At 39.7% G+C, this 17464-nt stretch overlaps 1 protein-coding gene across 1 annotated transcript; it reads right to left on the bottom strand.

The window, feature by feature from the left end:
- Positions 1-2232: 2232 nt before the first annotated feature.
- Positions 2233-16763, bottom strand: insyn2ab (inhibitory synaptic factor 2Ab; the record flags this gene model as incomplete). The annotated part of the gene is made up of 3 exons (XM_083922990.1): positions 2233-2416; positions 11550-11621; positions 15598-16763. The coding sequence occupies 3 exons, from the start codon at positions 16761-16763 to the stop codon at positions 2233-2235; spliced, it is 1422 nt and encodes a 473-aa protein (XP_083779116.1).
- Between the last annotated feature and the right edge of the window lie 701 nt (positions 16764-17464).

Below are 17464 nucleotides of genomic sequence, written 5' to 3'. Positions count from 1 at the left end.
TTGACTGAATAATGAAAAGTTAAGTTAGTTATTGTAAGATGAGGCAATTGGATGTTTCTTCTCCAAATGCACCTTGGGAGTCATAGTTAACTTTATGCTTGAATTGTTTAAGTACACAAGCTTATCCCTTTAACTTTTTAACAAATAAACAGGTACGGACACCCTGAAGTAGGCTGTTAGTGCCGCTACACTTGAGTTACACAAGCTCTATTTCTAATGTACTAATAATTTCAATATAAAATAACCATCTTAATCTTTTTTTAGGAAGATTACCTTGGACCATATCTTTTATTTTAAACTTTTGTGGTCCCTTCTCAAGAGCACCTTCATTATTTGTCTGTACTTCTGAGAACTCCAGACCTATTTCCTTTAAAAAGAAACCGGTATTTCCTCATGCGGCTACAAATCTTAATCACTGTAAAATGCATGGGACTTGTACTCACGGGGCACAGAGTCTCTCACTTTGCAGCTGTACTACCTCTATCTTTCAGTAGACATACTGTAGGAACACAACACATCACCTTCAATTGAAAATGTTTTAATTGTGATGTAGAAACAGTAGAAAATATGCATAATATTGCACATAACCACTAAATTGCACTTCCTCAAGGTACAGCTCTTTGCATGGAAATTGGTGACCTGAATAATGTAATCTACTGCTTAGTCTAAAGATGGGAGGCATGTATGAGTCTTCCTGACATTTCTTAGACATTTAACAGTATCATAATCTACATAAGAACTGCTGTTATAAGATTACTTTAAGACTTCAGTAAATACCTGCTTTGTAACAGCGTGCAAGTTCAGTATCATTGCTACATCATCAGTGTTTATATTTCTTTACTTAACCAAAGATGGTAGCTACATGTCGCCTCTGCTGTAGGATTGCTATACTCCATTAGTACAGTATATAGCCCTTCTATTCTTGCAAGTTCAGTGCACAGTTGTTTTTTTGGGTCGGTAAACAGATGCTCTGTGTTATGTAATTGTTTTCTGCAAAAAAAGAAAAGAAAAGAGAATGTTTAATTTTACAAGGTGGAACGAAAGGAAAGAAAAACACTTCAGGCATTAGCTAACAATGAGTGACTGAGAGGCAAGGCAAACTCTTAATGGACTCAAAAAGAAATATCAAAATACCATTTACGTTTTGTTGGAAAGTCAAAACAGAAAAAAACAAGCACCTCTTAAGAAGTCCATCAAAAATGTTCTGCTTTTGAAGTAGTCATAATGTTTTATATGTTGTTTGATAAAATGCAACCTAACCCAGACGACTTTTGAACAATTGTACCTGCTTCAAGAGGAGCCTAAACATATTAGTCTTAATTTTCATTTCTCAGTACTTTGCTTAAAAATATGCAGAAATTCTAAAATATAGATTCTGAACATTTTGTGTCACTGTAGCCAACAGAAAAGGACAGGATGACTGAGGCAAAGATGGCTGGCTAGTTTGTTGGTTGCACAGGGAGCCAAATGGAGAGACAGAAAGAAGGAATGAAAGACAGAGAGATAACGGGACAGAGTTACAAAGAGAGAGAGGAGACCAGAGTCATTAACAAAGGCAGGCAGACGGTGAGTCGGACAGACAAACTGGGCAGGGTGTGAACCGATAAGGAGGAAGAGGAGAGAATAGGCGGTGTTATAAGAACAGTGCTGACACACTGCCATGTACTGTACTTTGTTTCAGTCTTTTATGCATGTTCCTCTTTAAAGTCACATGTTTGTGCTTTGCCGGAGGTGGGGCTGATGTCCATTTAAAGATTATAGCTTCACTCACAAAAGGCTCTCCACATGGCACCTCCTCGTGTTGCCAAGGAATATGCTCTAAGGGGAAAAAGACCAAAAGTGCATTGCATTGGAGAGGGCAATAACAAGATGTACAAATGAAATGAGAGGTGCCATTACTAGGTACATAACATCCATCTTTACTCTATGCAGCTTAGAAACATATATGTATCCCAACGCTCACCTAGTTTTTGCAGGTGTGTGTCCATCCTCTTCAGTGGACATGCCGGAAAAAGATTAGACAGAATTTAAAAAGTTTTTTTTTAGTCTCTGCTGTCTCCCAGCTGACTTAATGTGCAGTCTCAACTCAGAACGCCAAACAAACTGGTTTCTGTCGTTATCCATCTTCATATGCTGATTGCCTCCTCGGAATATTCCCTTATCCATTTCGAGAATAACAGGGGTATTAATGTACCCAACAAAAGGGCTGTTTCTAAAGCCTTCATGTTTTATTCAAAGGAACCAGAGTTTCCAACGAGCATGCTTTTTGGACTCTGTCTTGGACTTGCGTTTTGGAGTGGATGTGAACACTTCATTGGGGTAAGGCAGAGCAGGGCATTGTTGGCCATCCAGGGGGCAAAGTCTCTTAATCAGGGGGTGTAGCTTGTCCTCCTGCAGCTTGAAGTCCAGCTCGACACTGTAATAAAAGCATGAAAGACAGATTTTTAGAAAAATGTACATTATTCAGTTCAGCATTGTACTTCAAAAACAACAATTTGATTGTAGATTTCTTGACTGACAGTAAAATCAGTCTTTCATCTAAGGGTCTTTAAAGTTAGCGATTAAGATTTATGACTCAGTTTTTTACTTTTATGTTAGTAATCCACAGATGTCCAGATGGAGCCTGGGAGGGAGGCAAACAGTTCAAATGGACCGACAGAAACCCTGGCAGCATATATATCTTGCGGCACATATCCACATTTCAGAGACTCCTCCAACTAAGAGAGTTTCTTTGCATCATTTGTGTTTTTTCATGCATGCAGTCAAAGGGCTTTTCCTGCATAGATTATATTTGTATGCATAAAAAAAGAGCCAGAATATGGGTTGCTCCTGACATCAGACCTCCACATCCGCCTGTATAATCCCAAGCTGGTCATCGTCTGATTTTGTTCCGGCACCGTAGTTGAACTCTCTCACCGATTAAATATCTGCGGCCTGAGAGAAATGCGAGGCTTAATCCCATCCAAAATGAAACCATTGAGAGGAAAAGCAGACCGTGATTAACTGCCTGTATTCAAGCAAGGGATAACTGCATTATTAAACACCATCTCCTTTCACTTTATTGCTATTGATTGTAATATTCTGTTAATGTATTTATTCCTGGAGTATGTAATAAATGTTCAAAGCATCTGAGGGGGAATAAAAGAGACCGACTTATCTTTGTTTCGGCCAAAGTGACACTCCCCAACATCTCGTACCTGATAATAAAATGTCCTGGTGCTTTTTGGTTTTGGCGCATTTTCATCCTCATTTTTTATTTATCACCAACATTACTCACATACTGCATTTTAAATGTTACAGTAAATGCTAGGATTTACTAAGTTTATTCCTGTCATTCAAAGTCTGTAGGATTAAATGTGGAAGGGAAAACTGAAGCTACAGAAAGAGAAGACACCTGACATGTCAAGGCATGTAGTCCATTCCTTGCCTGCAGGCTAACAAATAGACATTAAAGTTCAAAGCTGGGCTTTGTTGCGTAATTAGTTACACTGAACTATATGCCTCAAAGAGATATGATGATCCGTGGGAACTGTTACCGTCACTCTAAAGATAAGGGGCATTTAGAGCTCTATTAAAGCCTTTAGGGGAGAAACCAGATGGAGGGCTGAATCGTAGCTGGACAGGCTTAAACTTGCAATTAATGAATCAGTACGCAACTCGACATAAACATTGTTGATATAAGATTATTAGAGCAGCCGAAGAGTGATGGGAAAGAGAAGAGAGTGTGAGAGAGAGGTTATGACAAGCAGCCAAGAACCGCAGATCAGATGCAAACCTGATGAGCTCGAGGCCTCCCTGTCAAACAGGATTTTTAAACGTTTTGCTGCATCAAAACAAAACCTAATTTTGCACAGTGCTTTGCTTGTTTTTCATTTTCATATGTATCACATGTCTTTATTCCTAAACACCGAAAAGCTCAGTTTTTAGAGTACACTGAAGCATTTATCTTGGCAGACATGCTGTGATGTGATGCACTTGTTTTACATCTCTTATTCATACTATCCATTGTTTCATTTCTTCCAGCTTTTGCTCACTCTAAAAAAAAGTATTTTAAAACTGCTGTTTATAGAATGTTGACTTGACAAAAGGCAGAGCAAAATCACAGCAGCGCAGTGCAACACGAAATAGCCTCAGCAATTATCAAACAATTAATCACTTGGCAGATCACTGTAATTACTATGCGCTGTGGACAAATGTCTTGGTGGGAAGCCAGGGGCAATACTGTACGATGCGGGTGGCACCAGGGAGCAGGTGCTTCAGCAAACAAAAGCCCTATATCTAAGATCATCTCTGTACACAAACAGATTGAAGTTGCTGGAGACAGGGAGGCTTTTCTAGGGCATTCAGCAAAACAAATTAATCATCTCTTTAGCTATGCAGTGTGAGTAGCTGTTGCTGTGATCAGTGGCGAGCCGTTTATTTTTACTGTGGTCGTGGTGTGCTGAGCACCATTCAATGATTGTTCCGGGAGGAATTCTCCTGCTGTGAGATGTCTTTTTAGCACGGCATCCTGTATTCATTCAGAAGTGCATACCTGCTTGCATTGATTCTTTGTATTTTTTCTGCTGCTGGCACCTTTCAGCGTAAAGAAACGTCTCTTCCTGTGAGTTTGCTGTTGGTCATTCACAGTTCAAACTCTCCACTTGACAAGATGAGTGGTTCAGGCCCAGTATAGTGTAATGTCTCCAGGACTGCATGATGGGGGATGGTAGATTGAATCACTAGAGACTGACAGTTTTTTCTCCACTCTCAGGCAACAGTTGAAGCAGAAATGTCCTCCTAGTTATGTGAATAAGATGCCGAAATATTTCCCTTCATGTATATCAGATATAAAAGCCATCACCGTTGTCCATTACGTAGCTTTCTGCTTCACAGACGCACAAAGAAAAACCCAGTCTCGTTAATGAGAACAAAAGAAAAGGCAATCTTGACAATTGTTCACCAAACAACTGTGGCACCATGACACCATCTCAGCGTGGGATATAGTGCTAATTAGCTCCTTGCGTCTCATCATATTGCTTTGCGGTTGCCATTCCCTGAACTTAAAAAGTCAAAGTCATTATTTGTTCCAAATTGGAAACAACTACATTGTATACTTTGATTCAAATGCTAGTTCTTGTTCAACACAGCATGATAGGAATAAAATCCTTTAATGCTTTGAATAGAGCATATTTCTTAAACTGGGCTTCTAAATCTTTAGCCAAATAATCACACAGTAGTCAAAGCCACCAGACTCCTTTGACAAAAACAATAATACTACCTCACAGAACATGAGTAAGATCGATTCAGTTCTCAAAGAGAGCTGGATCGGTTCAGGACACTCAGTGTGTCTGTCATAGACTCGTCTTCCTCCCTCTGACACACAGGCAGGCCCAGCCCTGCCCCATCTTGAATGAGTGCCTGAACAAGATGAGAGAGGGAGAAAGACTCAGCGGCCATGGAGTTTGATGAGCATGAATGGGAATTGATTACAATAAACTGTATTTTTCCCTTTTCCCTGATGGTCTGAATAAGTCTTATAACAACGTCTGAAAAGTCACTAAATCTAGAGAGAAAGTCGCCAAGTTGGCAACACTGATCAGGATGTGTGTTTTCTCTCTCTGTCCTGACAGTCTGCAGCTGAGGTTTTCAGGTTTCTTTGTTGACGAAGTTGTTCCCCCATCCAGTAGTGTTTCCCATATTCGGGCCCATCCATATGGAAACACGTTTTCCTGTAAACGCACAACTTTTTTATCATTTTGGCCGACCATACCTCTACCTCCGGCCTTAACCCCGCGGTGTCACATAACAACAACAGTGATGCTGCGTGAGAGAGGAGAGACGAACCCATAGGCTGTATACTGAACTGTTCTCTGAGCGACATGCATGGGAATGAATTAGGCCGACCAGATATTTCTCCTTTTTTATAAATAAAGTTGCTAAGACAGTGTGAAAAGTGGACAGAAAACTTTTGAAGAAAAAGATTGTTTTCGATCGTGCGGACGTACCCTGAAGCGATAGTAAATGGATTAGGGATTAGTGATGTCAACTAAAGCTTGCCCCAGATACGTTTGAATCTAAAATTTTACAGTGCACAGACATCTCCTCCATCAGTAGAAGGATGTGAAACACTTCTCAAGTGACACACTTTGCTCAGATACAAGTCACTATAGTCAATGTCAGACATTTTAGACATGCCCACTGTGTGAAAATTAGAGACGAACCACGATTTGTCAAAGGGAAGGGAACTTTTAAGGGATCCCTTTTACCTCTGATGTGATAGATAGAATCACTATAGTTATTCCTCTAATTTATCAGCCAAGGATTCAAACTCTCTCTTCTTCGCTTCTACTTCCCATACATATCCCCTATTTGTTTCAGTGATGTATGAGATGCTGTAGTATACCGAAGGTGGGTGGAGTCAGTGGCGAGCTGAGTTCTGGATAAGACCCATAGATTGACTACCTGAGCTCAGTAACTGCTCAAATCCTGAATTTATTGGATATACTGGAGATGCTTGACTGTTTTGAAATGCTAGTCTGCTAATTTTAGTTTCAGTTGCAACATGCAGTTGCTGTCTCAGTTTGAGGAGAATCTTTTGGTCTAACTTGTTTTTTTCTTTGCTTGTTTGCCAGAATAAAATGTTTGCTTTGTACATTTAACGTACAGATATGTTGAATATCAATGTTTCTGAACTGAACATGATTAATGCTGTAAATTAAAACAAAATCTGTTAATGTAACTTAGGTTTAGGCATCAAAACTAGATGGTTAGGTTTAGGGATTAAAAACAACAAGTTTAGGTTGAGAGAAACTGGGTGAAAATTCCATGTGTGTTTGACTAAACCATCCACCTCCTCCGTAAGTGGAGTTTGAGGCTAGTTATACTTCATGAGCTGACTTCTGGAGCACTTGCTCCGAACGTGTCATATGTGTTATATTAATGACTTTACTCTAACAGTTGAACAGTTGAAAGCCATGTACATTGCATACAGACGTAAAAGGGTGCCAAAACATTGTTTTTGTTGTTGCAGAAATGTACAATGCCAAAATGTTTTTATTGTGATTTAAGTCACTGTATGCAGGTCTCCTCATTAAGGTGTCCAGCAAGGTGATTACTGCCACCCCATCAGCAGTTCAACTAACTGTATTAATAGACTAAATATAAAAACAGTGGTTATGGTGATGAGGTGAGGTAGTTGTATGTGACAGTTAAATGCACATCTGAAAGCAAAAGCAGAGATAAACCGTAAAAATGTTCTTAATTGCTCTCTAAAAACACCATTCTGTCTTGGAAAGTATTATGAAGAATATTAGACAGCACTATTTGCAGAATGTAAGATATTTATCACAAATGCTTTGGCAGAGGAGGATAGCACCGTGATAGAGTACCACCTTGCTTGCCAAAAACTGCTCTATTCAATGACTTAAAAACCAATTGGATGATCTGAAATAAACAACATTTAATGATACAGAGCTCGGATGAAATGATAATCTTCCACTTTATAACTACTCCGCAGAGTGCATCCTCAATGTGATTTTATTAACACACCCCATGCTTTGTGCTAAAAAAAAATCTGTACTTTTTTTCAGAGTTTGTTAATTAAGCCAAGCTACTTCACCAACATACCAACAGAGTTTGCACAAGATAAGATCGGTCAGGCGATAAAAAGAGAAACTCAGCTATAGGCTTTTTTCTTTCTTTGCTCCTCTACACAATGGGCTTATTGCTGTCTCACAAACGATGCTGCTGTTACAGCTACAATGATAATGAAACCCAAATGAACTCTGTTGCCCCATTTATCTGCGGGAAGACATAATTGAACAAAAGGTCCAGTCAAAATCACCCCACAAGTAATCCACTGGCTCATACCTTTTATTTTTGTAAATATTCTTACATACCCGCTCTGTTTGAACCTATAGATTGATGCACACTAGTACTTACAGTAATGGCTATACCCATGAATGCAAATCAAAGAAAAGGCCTGTCTAATCATTATGGACACACATAGACACACACAGAAACATGGTGGTATTGTAACACAAAGGAGCACCAAAAAAACAACAAAAAATGTAGGTGCATGAAGATATATTAAAAAAATAAATAAAAAATACTTATTTCTAATAGAATGATGGTAGAAGCTGATTCAGGCCCATTCATTTGGTGTTGCTGAGATCGGGTATATGACCAAGGAGTGTTGAATCAGTTTTTTAGGTTCTGCTGAGTAGTGGTGCACTTCCTCCTGCCTTGGGTTGTTAATTCTTATCCTTTGATGGTGACTCAGGCTCATTCTGTAAAGGCTTAAATCTGTTTTCCAGTTTTATTGACTATAGTGCACAGATGCTCTCTGTTTTGCACTGGTGAGAGTGGCTGTCGCTCTGCAGCACTGTTATCCTCTCGTGTTTTTGGAGAGATATCGATGAAGGAAAGTCTTTTGTGTCTATCTTTGCTTCTACCTAGAGCAACATCAACAAAAGCTTCTGTTTTAGTGCACTAGGGGCTGAACATGAAATAATGTTTTGTCATGTTCCTAAGGCAAGCCTGAGGCTCATGTCTGGGTCAGTTGTGGTGTTCATATACAGCAGGTCTTGATTAGCGTGCAGTTCAGATGGATTGTGATGTTTAGTTTGTCCACTGTTTTCCTGATGTCGAAAATCATTGTGAACACATACCCCGTACCGCTTACCACGTACCTTGTTTTTAAACGCAAGGGGTTGCCCTGCTTCCCAGCAATTGATGGGCTTGTCATTATCTGTTATCACATTCTCCTCAATGACTAATGAAAAACAAAGAAAACAGGTTACACCCTCCCACAACTGTGATGGCGGCACCTAATTACTTCAAATGCTTCACTCACACCTGCTACCGGATTTCAAAACGGGCCAACATGGCAGCTGATTTGGAAACGTTCTCTTATATTATGAAAACCGTTCAACGAAATGTACTTCCCAAACATTTTACATAGGTAATAAGCAATGCAGCTGCTGAATCCCTCTGCATTTTAGATCAACAATGGTTGGTTTAAAAGATGCAAAATGCAAATGAGGAGCGGGCGACTTTATGCCCTGTCGCTCAAAACTCGCCGCCATGCTACCACAATGCATTGCATGGCAGCTCACATAGACAATGAATGGGAAGCGGTTATGTGAGAATCCTTGTGGACACATACCTTCTTTTAATGTGATCAACCACCACCTGTTCATGAGTTGGTCACATTCATCATGGGGTTGTATCTTAATCAAGATAACAAAAAATACAGTGTCTGTAATGGTATTATGGGACCCACCATTAAAAGAAATGATTACTAGAGCTGTCGTCTGAACAGAGCCGCACTCATGTAAGTAAATAATGAGTTGACATGAATTAAGATGCCAGAAAACATTTGACTAGAGTAAAGCAGTCCATAACTTAAATGGTAGGCGGTCAAGGGGATGTGACAGTCATGGAGATGGACGAGAAAATAAAGACAATGACAGAATTTCATTATAGGTGATGTCAAAGTGCTGTTTTCAACAGGGGAGGGTTCCCTGGACAGCAATGTCCATCAGACCCGGAGGCAGAGTGGTGGAATTGTTTTTGTTTTAAGCTTCTGTTTTCTGTTCTGTTTCTTATATTTTAAGCAGATTTCTTGGCTGGCATCACCAGACTACCTCTAAGTAGTTTGATTCCAAGGGGCGTTATCAACGGTAAAGTACAAAATGACACAGTTGTACATTATACAGTTGAACATCCTGAAATGATATACACATACACAACAATCTGGGTCAGCTTGACACAACACACTCATCAAGGGAGAAAAGAGAGGAGGCCCCTTGTAGAAAATTTTACATAAAACTGTGAAAAACATTTCCAGGACAGGTCAGTTTTCCTTTTCTTTTCAAGAAATGTCCACATGTATTGGATATAGCCAAATGAGTTTAGAATATCCAAATAATCCAAATGATTAGCAGAGTATGACTGGACAGCCCTGACTGTGTTGCTGTTAAAAACCTGCCAACATGATTTTTCAGGCAGAGAAAGTTACGAACTACATTAAAATCCTTGACCATGTTGGACACAGGTGTCACACAGTGGAATGATCTGGATGAGGAGGTCAAAAAAATCAGCAAAACTGAGTGTCTTCAAATAGAAGTATGTACATATAACTATTAATCATTACAGGATGACCCAGGGTGAGGGTTGATAAAGGTCAAAGGCAGGAGTCAGCAGTCACTGTGTTGAGACGGTATGGGAGAAAAAACAAAAACCACTTGTACCCAAACAATCGCTGACACTGAAAAGCACAGTACGAGGCAAATGTCAACTTGTGCTTAAGCTCGCTCATGGCGGACTAATATGGACACACACATAGTCTGTTTGACTCTCTAGAGGTAGACTGCAGTTATGATTACTACCTTATGTCAAATGCCATTAGAAAAATAGTATGATGAAGATAATGTATTCTGGGGCAGGACTAGATAAGCTTTTGCTTCTCCTGCTTTCCCTTTCGTGAATTTTGTGAATGTGAATTTTACGAGTAAATAAATAAATAAATAAATAAGTATATTGTGTAAATAGAGAGGCATAAAGCAGAAGTTCATATTTAGAAATGATACAAAATTGTATAATGTGTGCTTTTTAAGCTACTTTCACTCTGACCACAGCCCCAGTGCATGTGTATTGTCTTGAGTGTATTTTCCAAACAGCTGTCTGTTTCCTGTTTTAGAGAACAAGGTCACAAGCGGGTTCAGCAGTACAGGCTTTTGTACCAAAGTGACAAATGACACAAGGTTACAGCTGGAGTGGATTTCCCACCTGCTTCTGAGCCATTTTTCAGCTCGTAACATGTCGGAACATTTTCACCACACAAAACCGCTCTGTATTATGAAAAAAAAGGAATTGAAATCCAGAAACTTAATTTAGTCTGTGTTTCTAAAAAAACCCCAACACTTTTAATAGGATGTGATGACATTCTAGGTCCTCCTAAACTCTGTAACAGGATAAATTGTATTTTTCTATTACATTTATTTCACCTCCCATTGCTGTGTATGATAACCTATTCATTACAGGGAGGCCATTCATTTCCCAGAAATCCTTGCATGAGATAGTGGAGGTATAATCTATTGTAGAGAAAACACTATAGTGCAACACCCACTATACAGTTTACAGTGCTGACAGTAGCTGCAAATGTACTTCTTTGACTTATTCTGTCCATATCACTAATGATTATTTTACAATTTATTTGGATTAATTTGTTTACACAAAAATACAAATGAATATGTACATAAACAACAACAATGTGATGGGGATGTGCAACAACTTCCACATATGCTTGATCAGGGCAATCTCCATTGTATACCAAAAAAACGTTACTTTAGCCAGAAAATGTAAATGTTATACTCACACATGCATACAAACACGCATACAAAGCACAAACATATATACATACATTTATATTTCCTTTTACATTATATTTAATTATTGCACCAAACACTTCTTGTAAGCATCCCCATTTCATAGAGTAAAATGATCATACAGGAAACAACATTTAATTCAGCATTAATGACACACTGGCAGTGAAAAGGGCCCACCTGTAAATGATGCATGCGCTGTTTCGACAAGTGTCACAATTCGCTGTGTCTTGTCCTGTTCGGTAGGTGAGCCTGTGAACAGAGAGATGAAGAGATAAATGTGATCTGCTGTGACAGGCTTTAGCTTCCATATATTTTAACACCTGTGTGCATTAGCTATTAGACAACATTTGTTCAGCTTGATTTTTCACCCAGGTGAAAATGCAGCAGGGCCTCTGATCCTGCAGTGTTCTCTCCGATTTGGTTAATCAAGTGTGTAGACTTGCTGATTTTACATAACAGGATTACCTCGTTTTCGCCATGACATAATTTTAAAATGTGTTCTGTGTCTGTATGCTATAGGCCGTAGGAGGTAAATAGCAACTAAATGCTGCATGAATCATGTGTAATGAAAATTCAATACCTTCACATTCTATGCTTTGCTGTATATCTTTTTTATTTCTCATCCAACTCAATTTGCTCCTGCCATAATGAACATCAAGGATTCGAAAAAAACAAGACAAATTTATTTGCGTTGTTTATGGCATAGGTACACAGTCCCAAGGGTGTGTAGGCTTTACTGTAAGAATCGTATTTTATGTTGAATGACCTCAACAAATGACCAACTTGAGCCGGACTTATGCACATTCATGGCTTCGTTGTGACAGTCTTTCATATCGCCAGTTTTCCATTCATTTTTCCTCATTTTAGTTTACATAAGCATGCAGGTCTGCATAATGGTATTCACACTATAAATCACTGCATGCAATGGCAAGCTGCAGTGGTCTGGGGATGACGGGAGGGGCTGTGTTAGAGCTGCACGTGTAATTGTTTGCTGTCACAGCAGCCCTTCACCCTGTTGGATGACATGTGGAGGGATCGGACCCCAACTGCTCATCGTGACATGAGAGGTGACCTCATTGGAGGAGAGAGAACAGCGTGTAGATCTACAACACTGATGGGAGCTCAAGGTCAACAAGTGCATCCATCCTGCCCTGTTCCGAAATAAAGTCTCTCTGAACAGCTGTGAGCACAGACAGTAACTCACGGCACAGACAAGGTCCACACCAATGCTGTGCCGCTGCCTGGCTTTTCATGTACATCCTTGTAATTTAAAGAGCTTTGCTCCAATAACCAAAGCGTATCAACCTAAATTCATAATCACTGCGTGTATTCATTCATAACAAAAAAAACACAGAAAAAAATACACATGACCCAACATAGTGTCACTGTATGAAAAAGTACATGACACAGAGGATGATTCATAGATGGGGAACAACAAATAACTGCAACTCTGAAAGTCATTATCTAAACTGACTGTTTATTGGCACAGCCCTGGGATAGGATATGTCTTGCCCTTGTCATTCCAGTTTTACTGTTACACCGCTTCCCTACCTGCCTGGGTCTCTGCCTGTCTTTTGCTCATGCTTTAATTTTTGTGAAAATATGTGAGCATGAACAACAGTGAGTCAGGGCCACATTTTCTCACATGGTATCCTATGCTTTGAATATGGAATCAATGTCATCCAATGCTATACACACATTGTATATCATATACAGACACAGCAGACATCATTTTTTGAGTAACATTTACTGACTAAATGATGCAGCATTGTGACTAGCATGTAGAGACTAAGGCTGAACAATATGAGAAAAAGTAGGAAGGTCATTTCTACCAGTGACATGCAGTCAGGGGAGGCAGGTGAGGCTGTTCCTCCCTGTCATCATGAGAGGAAAAAGAAACAAAATAATAAAATAACACAAGTATTAATATTTCTCCTCAGGACTATAATTTTGATGTAGTTCTTAATGTATTTTGATTTTGATTTTTATGTGTGTAATATTTACATCTTATTGATGTGACATAAATCCACAAGGAAAATGCTTGCCTTGAGGCAGGCAGTACCTCTGCCTCAAGGAGGGCGGCGATAGTGAGCAGCCTGATAGCCTGCCACCAGCCAGGTCACGGTGAACTCTAACCTGTGTGCAAAAAGTAAACACAGAAGTGTGCTGTGCGACGCTGTAGAGCTTAGCAACAAGTTGTCATTTCTCGCCCTGAAAATGGAGGATTTGATTTCTAAACTAACAATTTTTTCTTTCAGTCAAAGCAAGAAGTAATTTATAAGTAAAGGTGAGATATACTGAAATATACAGTGGCACTGGTTATAAAATGGTTTTCAGCATCCTATTTGCTCCTATTCTCTCCTATTCTCTCATCCTATCCTATTGGCATCCTACTGTATGTTTGTAAATCTGACTTGTGAATCAGTGCCTCCCCAACCCCAACCCTCACTGCACGTCACTGATTTCTACAGTTATACATGTGGATTACATATGAAATATAGTGCATTACCTTTTTAGTTTTATTGATGAACAGTGAATGAGGACAGCATGAACAGTGTTGTTGTCTGCATTACTAACACTTTGAGATAAAAACACTACAGTTTATGCAATGCATATAAGCTGATCAGGGTTTTACTTTTGTTATTCAGTCATACTATGATTGAGTAAGAAACTGTAATATTATCAGTTCCTGACTTAAACCATTATCAGGTGTCACTGACCCACGTCCGCTTGAGTTTGAGAAACCGGAAGAGGTGTGATGTGATTACGACGGAATGCATTATGTGTAGTTATTTTTTGTAGGATGTCATCCTTTAGTATCTTAAGGAGATGTGAAACAGATGACATGCACATGCATTATCTTGTGTTCTTGATGCACTTTTGCAGAAAATGCTTTTTTATCTCGTGGGACACACAAGGTACAGCAAGTAAAATCCCCCAACAATGGAGAAGTGGGGTATTTTGTAATAATGTTATTTCCCATTTAAACAATGAAGTGGAAATAACTCCTATGTATATAATAACTTTTTACAAACATTATCCCTTTCAGGATCAACAAATTACTTTATCATTTTGCCACTGCATGTATGCCAAAAGCAGTGGCTTAAAAAATAACTGGGCATCATGTATTAATTCCTCGTGGTTAGTTGGATTCATCTCAAAGTGTAGCTTCAAAGAAGGCTATCTGACTGTCCAGCCATGCCAAAAAGGGAAGAGTATTTGGGAAGATACTGTGGTAGGCAGCCTTTGCGTCCTCTAACTGCACCTCTCTAATAACGCTGGAGAAACACAACACAGTGCAAGCACTATAGCAGGCACAGTTTTGAGGAGATGAAAGGCAGTGTTATGAGGCTGCACTAATTGGGCCTTTAAAACCAAGTTCCACAGAGCCACACTGGGGTGTCTTGTTGGATATGGATAAGACTTAAATACAATTTGCTTTGTGCTGCTATGGGTTTTAGAGATTGAGTACATTGATTATTACAATTGCACTGCTGTAGGAGTCTGGCTGTGGACATTGCGCGAGAACTTTATAAGGCTTGTTAGTGCATTTTCTCCTTTACAGGTACGTCGCTAATGGAATATGACATATAAATAATTATTTTAGGCACACTCGCTCTTGCATTAAATTACACAGAGGGACAGTATTAGAATGTATTGTGCTGTGCATTGAAATGCACCATTAGATCTTGATGGTTGATCACATCACACCACTAGTAGATTTCGTATGGCTAAGTGATACCTTGACTTTTCCTAAAGCACCACCAGGAGGTCAAACACATTTAGTGAGATATGTTAACATCTATCTAATTGATTGAGATAGAGATAATCATTGTTCCCAGAGGATGAGGCCTTAATGTTTGTGACCCCCTTATGTTTCTTCTATCGCCACTGCGAGGTTGACTTTTTGGGGGTTCTAGTGAAATATCAAACAAATATTGAATGGACTGCTGTTTGCTACAGACATTCATGGTATACAGAGAATAAATTATTAATCTTTAATCGATCATGTCAAAATTTCAGTTTTCCCAATTCTGTGTTTTACATGCAAATAACTGCAACTGTCAGTCCCAGTAACCACAGCTGTACCACACTGATGTCAACAGTGCACTTAAAAAGTAAATTATCAAAATCTAGGAACACAGTAAAATTTTCAGGAACAAACATGTCCAGGAAGAAACACCAGCTGTATAGAAGTGTGCACTGTAAAGCTTTCTCTACTCACCCCTCTCTCTGTGCTTCCCCTTTCTCCAACTCCTGAATAACTCCAAGTAGGACCTTGATGGTCTCCTGGCTTGAGCTGATGAGGCTCTCCATTGCCTGCAGCTGTGCTTTGATATCCTTGTCTCCAGATAAGGGCATTATCAGCTGGCTGCTCCCCATGCCTAGGGCTCCTGTGTCTCTTGGAGGAAAGCCCTCGTCCCCCCCAACTGTTTGTTGGAGTTTAGAGGAAGCTGACACATGCCTTGTCCGACACTGCCCTTGTGACTGCACAGAGCATTTGGCACTATGGGGGAGTGTTTGTGACTGCTGTTCATTTAGCTGTGTACCCTTTTTCCGTTTACAGCTCACAGACGGGCTTCCTAAAGACTCCACCTGTGTCAAAGAGTTCCAAGCAACAGGACCTGTGCCCTTTGACCTTTCCTGGGAAAACTCAGAGTTAACCAGCTGGCGCTTTGAGGAGGTGCCAGCGTCCATGTCGTCTTTGGGTAATCCTTTGTGTTTGTTCCTTGTCCCACAAACCTGGTACTCTGTTTCTCTTTTGGAAGGAGGGCTACATGGATGGCAGTCTTCCGAGATATGTGAAGAGTCTGGACAAGAGGGTCCATCCACACAGTTGGCACTGGAAAGCAAATCCTCTGTGTCACTGCTGTCATCAGTGTGGTGAAGCAATGCCTTTGTCTGCCCCACAATCTTACCCTTGTACTTGGATAACTCCACAATAGGTGGTCCATCATCTCCTCCTGTCTTTATATCACTCAAAAAACCATTGTTTTGTCCTTTATAATCTTCGACCAAAGCAGTATGTTTAAATGTATGTCCTTTTTTCCTCTCAAAAGGAAAAGTCTTGTATCGCTTAGTGAGGTCCGGAGAGGTCTGTACACCAGTACTCTTGGTCACATTTGGAATAGAACGTCTGGCAGGCATGGTCATGTACTTTCTGTGTGTCACTTTGCAGGAAATTGATCTGGAGTGTTTTCCACGATGCTCATTCTGAGCTTCACATATATCCTTAAAACGTACTTGTAAGGCCTTGTTTCTCTTTTTCACTTGCGGCTTGCCTGATTCTTGTTCAGACTGTGCATCGAGGCTGTGTGATGGCCCAGTCTCTGAATCTGAGTCATCTGAATTTGAGAGAAGAATGCTTTTATTGTCTTCTTTGCTCACCATATTTCCTGAAAAAGGTAAAAGAGAAAAAGCATCAGTGTCTGTGTGTTACAGTGGTATCTAGGGGGAAGGAATTTGATCTATAATAACTCCAGAAAGAAACTGTAACAAAAATTCTCCTCTGGTGCCACAATTCCGAACAACACATCATTGACCTGTATTAAAAGACACAATGAGTGATCCAAGATCCAAAAGTTACAGCATAGAATTCATCAATACACGTGGTGAAATCTGCCAAAAATAAAACTTTAAAAACAGCTACAGGATAAAGGTAAAATTAATCAGATATCATCTACAAACCCTCCAATTATGTATAGTATTTGACTACACGATTTAGTCACACAAATTATGGACTCCACTGAGGAGGTTGTTTTTTCATTTTTTTGTTTGTTTTTTTGTTTGTTTGTTGTCAGCATCATTTCAAAACAACTACTGGCCCAATTTTCATGAAACTTGGTGGAAGCATCGCATTGGCCAAGAAAGAACCCAAACAACTTTGGAGTGGAGGCAAATCATGAAGTGGATAGACAAATTATTCACTGCTGGATAGGGTATGGCATTGTCAGACATCTGCACTTTCTGAATGCCCTTCGAGTTATTAAGCCTTTGAATGTTCTCACATAAATGTCCTAGCCTGGTCAGATTCGTACATGAACTGATGAAGCCTCTTGGATGAGAGGTGAAACGTCTTCCTAGACAAATAA

This window comes from Echiichthys vipera, assembly GCF_963691815.1.
Source record: "Echiichthys vipera genome assembly, chromosome: 11".
Lineage (NCBI taxonomy): Eukaryota > Metazoa > Chordata > Actinopteri > Perciformes > Trachinidae > Echiichthys > Echiichthys vipera.
The sequence above is the reverse complement of the archived record's forward strand: the minus strand, read 5'-3'. Positions and strand labels throughout refer to the sequence as shown.